Below are 12174 nucleotides of genomic sequence, written 5' to 3'. Positions count from 1 at the left end.
AGGTTTCCGAGCTGGTCACGGGTGCACCTCAGCCACGCTCAAGGTACTAAACGATATCATAACCGCCATCGATAAAAGACAGTACTGTGCAGCCGTCTTCATCGACCTGGCCAAGGCTTTTGACTCTGTCAATCACTGTATTCTTATCGGCAGACTCAATAGCCTTGGTTTCTCAAATGACTGCCTCGCCTGGTTCACTTACTACTTCGCAGACAGAGTTCAGTGTGTCAAATCGGAGGGCCTGTTGTCTGGAACTCTGGCAGTCTCTATGGGGGTGCCACAGGGTTCAATTCTCGGGCCAACTCTTTTCTCTGTATATATCAATGATGTCACTCTTGCTGCGGGTGATTCCCTGATCCACCTCTATGCAGACGACACCATTCTGTATACATCTGGCCCTTCTTTGGACACTGTGCTAACTAACCTCCAAACGAGCTTCAATGCCATACAACACTCCTTCTGTGGCCTCCAACTGCTCTTAAACGCTAGCAAAACCAAATGCATGCTTTTCAACCGTTCGCTGCCCGCACCCGCCCGCCTGACTAGCATCACTGCTCTGGACGGTTCTGACCTAGAATACGTGGACAACTACAAATACCTAGGTGTCTGGCTAGACTGTAAACTCTCCTTCCAGACTCATATCAAACATCTCCAATCCAAAATAAAATCTAGAATCGGCTTTCTATTTCACAACAAAGCCTCCTTCACTCACGCCGCCAAACTTACCCTAATAAAACTGACTATCCTACCGATTCTCGACTTCGGCGATGTCATTTACAAAATAGCTTCCAACACTCTACTCAGCAAACTGGATGCAGTCTATCACAGTGCCATCCGTTTTGTTACCAAATCACCTTATACCACCCACCACTGCGACCTGTATGCTCTAGTCGGCTGGCCCTCGCTTCATATTCGTCGCCAAACCAACTGGCTCCAGGTCATCTATAAGTCTTTGCTAGGTAAAGCCCCGCCTTATCTCAGCTCACTGGTCACCATAGCAACACCCACCCGTAGCACGCGCTCCAGCAGGTATATTTCACTGGTCATCCCCGAAACCAACATTTCCTTTGGCCGCCTTTCCTTCCAGTTCTCTGCTGCCAGTGACTGGAACGAATTGCAAAAATCACTGAAGCTGGAGACTTATATTTCCCTCACCAACTTTAAACATCAGCTATCTGAGCAGCTAACCGATTGCTGCAGCGATACATAGTCCATCTGTAAATAGCCCACCCAATCTACCTACCTCATCCCCATACTGTTTTTATTTACTTTGCGGCTCTTTTGCACATCAGTATCACTACATAAATATTGTCTTCACTCTTCTTGAACTGCACTGTTGGTTAAGGGCTTGTAAGTAAGCATTTCACGGTATTCGGAGCATGTGACAAATAAAGTTTTATTTGATTTTGACATGCAGGAACGCCCGAATTGTGACCTGCAGTTGCAGTTTTTTTGTTGGTATTGCGTCCTCTATTGACAAGTGGTGGAATTGCAATAAGCAAACTCAAATTATGTTATGACACAACTATTCTATTCTATTCTTATTCTAATATATTATTTTCTCTGTTCCAAAATATGTGATACAGGATATATGCTACTCTAGCTGAAAGTTAAATGTGTAGAATATTTTCTATTCTATTATTTTCGATCCTATTCTATTATATTCGAGCTATGCCATATTCTACCAAAATGTCAATATAGTGAAATGGAATGTTTCTGGAATTAGGCTGTATTCTGGAATGGGAAGTTCTAACTAAATTGTATTCCATTCTGACTGTATGTGCACTAATGTCAACTTATTGAAAGAGAACGAGGAAGAATAACTGAGCAGCCTAAAAACAAGAAACTAAAAAAGCGTTGCTAAAAATCTACCCCCTTGACACATGCCGCTCCTCCAACAGGTGATACTGTAACGTTACCTATACCGTATCAAATTGTTACAAAATGCAGTTGCTATGCAACCACAGACGCTTCACCCTCCCGGAAGTGCGTGACTCAACGAAAAAATGGCTGACTACAGCTGCAGTGGATTTCATTCGCCCGTGTTGTGGATTTTTTCTGTTAAATTTGTAGTCAAAATGTGTTTGGTTGTTCTCGGGTTGAGAGCTGTAGACGCTGAGGGTCAAATTGAAGATGCTTTCCGTGCAGGAAATACAGTATTTTCACCGACCACTGCAGCAGCACGGGATTTACGGTAAAGAGCGTCGGCAGCGTACTCAATAGTAAACACAGATTTAGCCTGCTCTGTTCTTTAGCCTCTATTGCATCAGGGAGGCATTTAGCTTTAATCTATTCAGTTCGGTAACATTTGACTAGATTAGTTCAGTTTTCTACAGTGGTGCCAGTCATATCTGTAAAAAAAAAAAAAAAAAAAACTCACGACGTGGGACTCATATTCTATAACCAGAATACATTTTAAACCGAATGAATAAAGTCTTTATCACCAAGTAACTTAGTGTGGTAGCTAAGTTAAACCTACAGAGCAAGCATGACACTAAAACGCTCAAAATGCAGGCTACAGTTGTCTGCCTCATCGCCTCTGAGTGAAGCGCCTCCCTGGGTACCTGGGAGCTGTAGCTCTAGCTCTGACAGAACTCATGTTTATCAGGCTGCCGGGCACATCAATATAACACAACAGTATTATACTATAATATTCTATCTCTATAACTTTATACTGCCAGGTATCTTCTCTACGATGTCAACCCACCAGAGGGCTTCAACCTGCGTCGGGATGTCTACATCCGCATGGCGTCCCTGGTGAAGACCCTGAGGAAACACGGTGACTGGGTGCTGGTGCTGCCCCCTTGGGGGCGTCTCTACCACTGGCAGAGCCCAGACATCCACCAGACAAGAATCCCCTGGGGAGAGTTCTTCAGCCTCACCAGTCTTCAGGGCAACGTGCCAGTCATAGAATACGAGGAGTTTATAGCCGGTGAGTGCAGCTGAGCTGAAGTGAGCTGTACTGTGCTGGCCTGGTTATACATCCACCATAGTTACTGGGATCGTGCTGGTAAGGATATTGTGGAAGGCAAATATCAGAGGCAGCACAGTAACACCCTGGTCAACACTACAGTGTGAACCACCCCTCAGACGTTTGAGTACATTTACATGTTGCTGTGGTTGGTTGACTTCCCCTGATGCCTGGCTCCTTTCCATTTTCTTCTGTTAATGATTGTTCCATGGGTATGAGAATGCATTATGATTCCTGGTTATAAAGGCTCATACAAACTTATAACAAGTTATAAAACATTGTACCTGCAGGCTTAAAGTAACATTTTATATTTCCATGTTTTTGGCTCCAGAGTCTGGAGGTCCGTTTATTGAGCAGGTGCTGGTGCTACAGAACTACGCTGAAGGGTGGACGGATGGAAAATGGGAGGAGAAAGTGGATGAGAGACCCTGCGTTGAGCGGTTAATGTACTCCAAAGACAAACAGGGCTATTACAGGTACAGTAACCAGGTTCAGAGATGGATAGCAACACAATAGATAAAGCACAATGCATTCCAAAGACACAAAGGACTATGGCACGAGGAAACTAACAGTCTGTCATCTGTGCTTACCTATCTCTATGTCTCGCGAAGTTGAACTAGAAAAGGTAAATACTTGCTTCAGCTACTAAAGGTTTTGTTATGGGAGTGGAAGCAAATGTGTTAGTAGTAGTAATAGTAGTATAGTGGGGTAGTGAGTATGGGGTAGTTGCAGTCATAGAAATATCCCTGTGTTTTAATGGAGGCCTTACAACCTGTCCTCTCTTTCTCTCTCCCTCTGTATAGAGGTTGGTTCTGGGGCTATGAGGAAACCAGGTGTGTGAACGTCACTTGTCTTTCAGCTCAGGGCCAAGCCTCCATGCTGGCACCACTCCTGCAGAACAACATCACATCAACGTGAGTCAATAGAAGTCTGTGTTTGGCCATGGTAGATAAAATAATTTAATATGGAACCAGCCCTTATGAATGCTTGATTTAGGCCAAATCTTCTTGTCTTAGGCAAATCAAATACTAATAATATAACCATATGACATGTGCTGTGGAATTCCAATTTTAAACTAAAACAAAAAAAACATTCTAGACTTAGATGCAGTCTTTATTGGATTCTGAATGTACTGTATGAGATGTGCACATGTTCACTGGTATTTCCTTTCATATCCCTGCAGGTCAGTGATGTTGGATAGAGCAGAGACTGTCCTCCATGATCACTACGCTGGAAAGGACTACTGGAATGTTAGTCTGATGTTATGTTGTAAAGAATGTAGCTTAAGTTTGGTAATGGTTGATAGCCTACAATCATACACCGAACAAATATATAAATGCAACAATTTTAAAGATTTTAGTGAGTTACAGTTCATATAAAGAAATCAGTGAATTGAAATAAATTCATTAGGCCCTAATCTATGGATTTCACATGACTGGGAATACAGATATGCATCTGTTGGTTCTAGATACTTTTTTTTTTTAAAGGTAGGAGCGTAGATCAGAAAACCAGTCAGTATCTGGTGTGCCCATTATTTGCCTCATGCAGTGTGACAATGTTGTCCCACTCCTCTTCAATGGCTGTGCGAAGTTGCTGGATATTAGTGGGAACTACAACACGCTGTCGTATACGTCGATCCAAAGAAAACCAAACATGCTCAATGGGTGACATGTCTGGTGAGTATACAGGCCATGGAAGAACTGGAACATTTTCAGCTTCCAGGAATTGTGTACAGACCCTTGTGACATGGGGCTGTGCATTACCATGCTGCACCTGTAATGATCATGATGTTTAATCAGCTTCTTGATATGCCACACCTGCTAGGTGAATGGATTATCTTGGCAAAGGAGAAATGCTCACTAACAGATGTAAACACATTTGTTCACAACATTTGAGAGAAGTAAGCTTTTTGTGCGTATGGAACATTTCTGGGATCTTTTATGCTTACCTATCCAGCTCAAACATGGGACCAACATTTTACATGTTGCGTTTATATTTTTGTTCAGTGTAGATAAGATACTGTAGTAACAAGATGATTAACTAAATTGGGCATTTCAATGCCTCAACCTTTTGCTATTTAATTGTTCTGTCATCACAATTTTACCTTATTACCACTAATTTAATGAATTGTCCTTACCTGTTTGCTTTAACACTCCCCAATTTTGTTCATTGTCTTTTCGTGCCTTCTCCTCTCTAGACTCGCCGCAGCATGGTCTTCGCCAAACACCTGCGTCTCCTAGGGGATGAGTTCCGAGCAAAGTACCTGAACTCCACAGACGAGCAGGACCAGACCGTATACAACGAGGACTGGACTCTCATTAAGGTTTTCAGACCTCTTCACGTACATCCAATTCTTGCACATTTAGATTATATTTATTTATCCATCCACATTGATTACTTCCTGCACTAGCAGCATGTAGGTCTACTGTACCTTTACAATTAATGGGGGGGACATGTTAAGGTATGGATAGTTATGATTTGCTGTTGGTGGTTAATTTGGATTGGGCATGTGTGGTTTGAGGTGTTATTCATTTCTGTGTGTAAACTCAGAATAAGCTGGGTTCTGCCAGAGGGGGGCCGTACCTGGGTGTCCACCTGAGAAGGAAGGACTTTATCTGGGGTCACAGAGAGGATGTGCCCAGCCTCAAAGGAGCTGTGAAGAAGATCATGAGCCTCATGAAGAAAACCAAACTAGACAGAGTCTTTGTGGCCACAGATGCAGATGATGAAGGTACTGTTTTACTTTGGTGCAATTGAGATAGATTGATGTTGAATTTAGATGAAGGAGTTGACAATAAAGCGATTCATATTTGCAGCCCAAAGAAAATAACATACTAATAATGCTGTTAGGAATTGGAATGCCCACAGTCGATGTCTGCGCCCCCTGTGGAAATCTAATTAGCAAAATAAAATAATCCCCATGAAAATCTGCTTGTCGTACTCCCGCATCTGCAGTGAAAGATGTCAGGGCTAGAGCGATGTTTGTCAGACCATGAGACATCCCCGAAAGTCGGTCTTCTCACAAAATCGTCTGTAGCGTCCAAACGGTTTAGCCTACAAACTATTATGACCCTCTGTAGAAAGGAGACACTCACAAACATGTTTTGCTCGAGGATGCCCACAGGCCTCAAGACTCATTAGTGCCAAAAATAAGGGGTTAAATAAAATAAAGGGTTAAATGCATAACAAATGTTTCCTGATCTTTCTTATATCTCACATATATAGGACAGACACTATCTGTTGTTCCATGTAGTGAATCTGTTATTCAATGTGTTTGTATTGGCTAATAGCAGTGAGGCCAAAAATAATTTGATCAAATAATTGTTTATATTTTAATTATTCAAGGGTTCTTAAAATTCTAAATCAAATAGCAAAATGATCCTTGGTATGACCTTCATAAAACAATTCCATATAGCTCAGTAGAACCCCTCCCCCGACTTAGACAGGGCTTAGACTCTTAAATGGAATTGACCCCAACCCTATTACCCAGTAGAGAGAATACCTACATCAAGGCTTGGCAGGTTTATGCTGTCTGTACCCTACTCGACATAGTCTGTCCTAGACCTAGATAATAGGACCAGTGTGTTCCTAATGAGGCATATGTCTGTCCTGTGCAGAGCTGGCGGAGCTGAAGAGGATGTTACCAGAGATGACACGCTTTGAGCCCACCTGGGACGACCTGGAACTACTCAAAGACGGGGGTGTGGCTATCATCGACCAATGGATCTGCGCACATGCCAGGTACAGCTCCCAGCTCACACTGCGTGCTTACAGTATATATTCCACCATTCAGATGAAAGTGTTGCACAATGTGTGCATACTGTAGGGAGGGAGCTGTGATGAGTACAAATGATGCAGACATTCTTGTGCTTCTCTTTTGTTGAAGTGCACATGTTAGTCCTTAAGAGTATACTGCTACGGCATGATATAACATAAGTCGTAAAACCAAAAACACTAACAGAATAAAGGCCAAATTACTGGTAAACACATAACAGAAACGTGACCGTAATGAATCCAGGCTCTGTGCACAAGACCATCGTGGAATAGTAACTGCACCACTTGGAAGTCACAGGCTAAATTAGGCTACATGCATACATAAGGCTAAATACAGTGTACAGTAGCATGAGGCTACATAAATGTTCTAAATGTCCATAAACAAGGCTATGCATAAACAGTCTATATGAAACTGATAATATTACCCCTGAAATGATACGTGAGCTACACCAGGTCTAACGAGCTAGCATTACTAGCTAACATCTTGGCTTAGCTGGCTAGCAGTAGCATTACACACATGAAAGAAAAATACCACATAGGTATGGTATATATGAACTAGCAACACTCAACTAAAGTAATGACATGTCAGACAGTACTTACTATTAGATGCACACACTAAAACACAGGTCAAATACAGATTGGTGAGGAACAGTCCAACTAGTCCATCCTCTTCTGACCACAATCTCACTCCAAAGACAGGAGCGGGGTTCAGAGAGTACGTTTACATACTGTTATGTTCCCCAGCAAGAAAACCAAATATGTCGCTCAAACAGAAGGGGGAACTAACAAAGTGTCACTGACAACAACCAAAACGAAACAGGCGGGGTTTTAGCACAGGTTCTAAAAGACAATCATGGGGGTGTCCACTGAAAGTTGACTAGCAACAACAACTGGAACCTAAAATAAACCCACTAAATTTGCCCAAGAAGAGGCAAACAAAAGAAAAACCCACACCAAACTTAAAGTTAGAAAGCAAACCAAAAAGTTGAGCAAAATGAAAACAGGGAAGATCAGATAAAAGGATTGTTTGTCTAGAATTTAAAATAGCGATCGACAACTAAAGGTGTTGACCCGCTACATCGCTCAAGACAACTGGAGCACTGGGCCAGCCACTCTTAAATAGTACCTGGGCCAGCACAGGTGAAACACCTTCCCACCAATGAGATGGCAACCAGCACAGTTGTAACACACACTGACTATCGAAGTGACACCAATCGGTGCGCTCTACGTGCTAATGTGCTATACGTCCAACCTCAAAACATAACTGGAAAAACCAAACCCTGTAACACACATGCACAGTAATAATTCGGCAGATTATGCAATAGTCATGTAAACACGTTACTCTGCTTATCTTAATCGGTGTACGGTCAAAATCGAAGTAAGCATACGCCGATTAGAAACACCTGGTTTTCTGAGAAATCTTTAGGATTATTAGGACATGTAAACACGTTTATTTTGATTGCTAATTTTCTGCAGTTATCAGAGTGCCATCAGGTAGTCTGATTTCAGATGTTTCCATGTAAACAGGATTATTAGGGAAATCGTTCTTCTTGCAAGGCATGTAAACGTTTTAATCAAACTATTATATTAATCTGACTATCCACAATAATTGTGTGCATGTAACTGCAATCAGTTGAGGTGCATGGGGAATGGCAGACTGTGATTGGCTGATAGAAGTGGAGTGACTTGTAGGTACCACTAATGAGAAAATAAGGGGTGTTGGGCAAATACAACAAATACTAGAATAGGGGTGAAGTAAACACTAAATAAGATCTACGATGTATGGGATGATGTATTGTATTTGGGAAGGTGAAGCCTATTGTTGTATTGTTATGTTGAATATTTCTTGTTGGTTTGATACTTGTAAAAGTGACTTGTCTTTCTTTCTTAGTTGCTCTTGGATGGATTAATAAAGTTGTACTGAATTGAATTCCCTCTATCTCCCTTCCATTTCCCAGGTATTTTATCGGAACCTCCGTGTCGACCTTCTCCTTCCGTATCCACGAGGAGAGAGAGATATTGGGATTCGAACCCAAAACCACCTACAACCGCTTCTGTGGGGACAGTGAGAAAGAGTGTGAACAGCCCACACACTGGAAAATAGTCTACTGACTCATCAATGCAAAACCCCACTCAACACCTCTTTTAAAAACATGCCAAAAGCAGTGTTGAAGTGGATCTTTTTCATTTTTCATTTTTTTATATATATACGCTATCGTTAAAAAGTTTGGGGTCACTTAGAAATGTCCTTGTTTTTGAAAGAAAATTTTAAAAAGTCCATTAAAATGACATCGAATTGATCAGAATTACAGTGTAGATATTGTTAATGTTGTAAATGACTATTGTAGCTGGAAACGGCAGATTTTTTTATGGAATATCTACATAGGCGTACAGAGGCCCATTATCAGCAACCATCACTCCTGTGTTACAATGGCACGTTCTGTTAGCTAATCCAAGTTTATCATTTTAAAAGGCTAATTGATCATTAGAAAACCCTTTTGCAAGTATGTTAGCACAGCTGAAAACTGTTGTCCTGATTAAAGAAGCAATAAAACTGGCCTTCTTTAGACTAGTTGAGTGTCTGGAGCATCAGCATTTGTGGGTTCGATTACAGGCTCAAAATGGCCAGAAACAAATAACTTTCTTCTGAAACTCGTCAGCCTATTCTTGTTCTGAAGATCTCATACAATGATGTGTCCTACTCCCTTCACAGAACAGCGCAAACTGGCTCTAACCAGAATAGAAAGAGGAGTGGGAGGCCCCGGTGCACAACTGAGCAAGAGGACAAGATTGCCTGCAATGACAACAAGCTCAGTCCGATGATGCTGTGACACACTGCCTCAGACCATGATGGACTCTCCACCTCCAAATCGATCCCGCTCCAGCCTCGGTGTAACGCTCATTTCTTTGACGATAAATGTGAATCTGACCATCACCCCTGGTGAGACAAAACCGCGACTCGTCAGTGAAGAGCACTTTTTGCCAGTCCTGTCTGGTCCAGCAACGGTGGGTTTGTGCCCATAGGCGACGTTGTTGCCGGTGATGTTTGGTGAGGACCTGCCTTACAACAGGCCTACAAGCCCTCAGTCCAGCTTCTCTCAGCCTATTGTGGACAGTATGAGCACTGATGAAGGGATTGTGCGTTCCTGGTGTAACTCGGGCAGTTGTTGTTGCCATCCTGTACCTGTCCCGCAGGTGTGATGTTCGGATGTACCGAACCTGTGCAGGTGTTGTTACACTTGGTCTGCCACTGCGAGGACGATCAGCTGTCTCCCTGTAGCGCTGTCTTAGGCGTCTCACAGTACGGACAATGCAATTTATTGCCCTTGCCACATCTGCATTCCTCATGCCTCCTCATTAGAATGGCCTCCTTTTTAGTGTCCTAAGTTTTCATAACTGTGACCTTAATTACCTACCGTCTGTAAGCTGTTAGTGTCTTAACGACCGTTTCACAGGTGCATGTTCATTAATTGTTTATGGTTCATTGAACAAGCATGCGGGACCGTGTTTAAACCCTTTAAAATGAGGATCTGTAAAGTAATTTGGATTTTTACGAATTGTCTTTGAAAGACAGGGTCCTGAAAAAGGGACGTTTCTTTTTTGCTGAATTTAAATATTCCATAAAAAATCTCCCGTTTCCAGCTACAATCGTCATTTACAACATTAACAATGTCTATACTGTATTCCTGATCAATTTGATGTTATTTTAATGGACAAAAAATGTGCTTTTCTTTCAAAAACAAGGACATTTCTAAGTGACCCCAAACTTTTGAACGGTAGTGTGTGTGTTTATATATGTGTAAATGTTTTACTTTTTATTAAAGTTTTTTTTGTGTTATGTTTGTATTGTTTTGAGAATTGTGCAAACTGGGGTCCATTGACCACTGTGACTGAATGTGATGCTAAAATGGTCAAAGACTGGGCAGTCAGATGATTTAAAAAGCACCACTTTAATTTGACCTGTTTACACTCATTGCACCTTTCTAATCACTTTCTAGGTATTATATCTGCCTTTTTTAGTGTTATGTGTGAGAATGATCAAATCAAATCTGGCTGCAATCAATGGTATTTCAATTGCTGTGCGATTTGTATAAGGGAATTATTTGTTGGTCATGTAACATGCATTGAAAGGGCAGTGTCTTCTATGACCAATTCATACTGTATTCGGTTGTGAATCTACCTTATGTTGCATTATGCTGTACGATAGTTTGTGAACTTGAGGAACCGGTTTTTGTTTTGTTTTCCTTTGTGAATAGCCTATGATAGAAACTGTGTTGCTTGGTTGACATGTCAGTCTTCGAACAGAGAAAAAAGATATGTGGTTAAATATAGTATGTTGTTGATCCATGTTTTCCCGCATGACCTGTTAAAGGTAAGTTCAAAGCCATATAGTGAACATTGATTGACCAGGTAATTATGGTGAAGCCCAGAATATGATCTATATTTTATATGATCAGATATAAACATAACTTATTTTCAATGATTACAGTTACAGTAAGTTTCTTTCTACAGATAAAAATGATGTATGATAATTTTGGGACTTTTATTTTAATCTTTCCACTTGTATGACTGTCATTTTGGAAATTATTTCATTCTAAATTATTTTCACGAGTATCAATCAGAGCACATACCATATTTTCGATGATTACATACATTTTTCTTACAACAAAAGGACTGAGACGACACAAAGCAGTCACTATCACCTGCCAATATGTTCTAAGGTTAACTGCAAAATATATAGAGAGTAAATATATATATACAGTACCAGTCAAAAGTTTGGACACACCTACTCATTTCTTTATTTTTATTATGTTCTACCGTGTAGAATAATAGTGGAGACATCGAAACCATGAAATACCACATATGGAATCATGTAGTAACCAAAAAAGTGTTAAACAAATCTAAATATATTTTATATTCTTCAAAGTAGCCACGCTTTGCCTTCTCAACCAGCTTCATGAAGTAGTCACCTGGAATGTATTTCAATTAACAGGTGTGTCTTTTTAAAATGTGTGGAATTTCTTTCCTTAATGCGTTTGAGCCAATCAGTTGTGTTGTGACAAGGTACAGTGGTTGCTCAACTAAAAGTTTTGAGATTATGCTGCGGGATTTAAGAGGTCATTTGTTGTTTAGTCCGGTACCCTGCATCACTACTTAATTGCTCCAGACCAGCACAAGGGGAAGTTAGAGCACTGATTATGCTTTTGGGTCCCAAGGCACTACTGTGTCTCTAACTGACAATGAATGGGCGACATAAACCAAATAGAAACTGATAATTGTGCACGACTTCAAAATGTAATTTCAATAAACTGAATGATAAGGATGAAGAAGGTGATTGAATTTAGAACAATAGTGTAAGAATTGCTATTCTTCTGTCCTGCAAACTTAGACTACAATTAAGGTGTGGAAATGTTAAGATTATTTTCCTC

General features: G+C 41.0%; 1 protein-coding gene across 1 annotated transcript; it reads left to right on the top strand.

Annotated features, from left to right (window-relative positions):
- Positions 1-2006: 2006 nt before the first annotated feature.
- Positions 2007-9013, top strand: LOC120063760 (GDP-fucose protein O-fucosyltransferase 2-like). The gene is made up of 9 exons (XM_039014053.1): positions 2007-2194; positions 2682-2932; positions 3303-3447; positions 3775-3885; positions 4155-4221; positions 5169-5294; positions 5522-5702; positions 6589-6712; positions 8704-9013. Exons 1-9 carry the CDS (start codon positions 2007-2009, stop codon positions 8855-8857), a joined length of 1347 nt encoding a protein of 448 aa, XP_038869981.1. The 3' UTR covers positions 8858-9013.
- The last annotated feature ends 3161 nt before the right edge of the window (positions 9014-12174 follow it).

This window comes from Salvelinus namaycush, chromosome 19 (genome assembly GCF_016432855.1).
Source record: "Salvelinus namaycush isolate Seneca chromosome 19, SaNama_1.0, whole genome shotgun sequence".
NCBI lineage: Eukaryota > Metazoa > Chordata > Actinopteri > Salmoniformes > Salmonidae > Salvelinus > Salvelinus namaycush.
The sequence above is the reverse complement of the archived record's forward strand: the minus strand, read 5'-3'. Positions and strand labels throughout refer to the sequence as shown.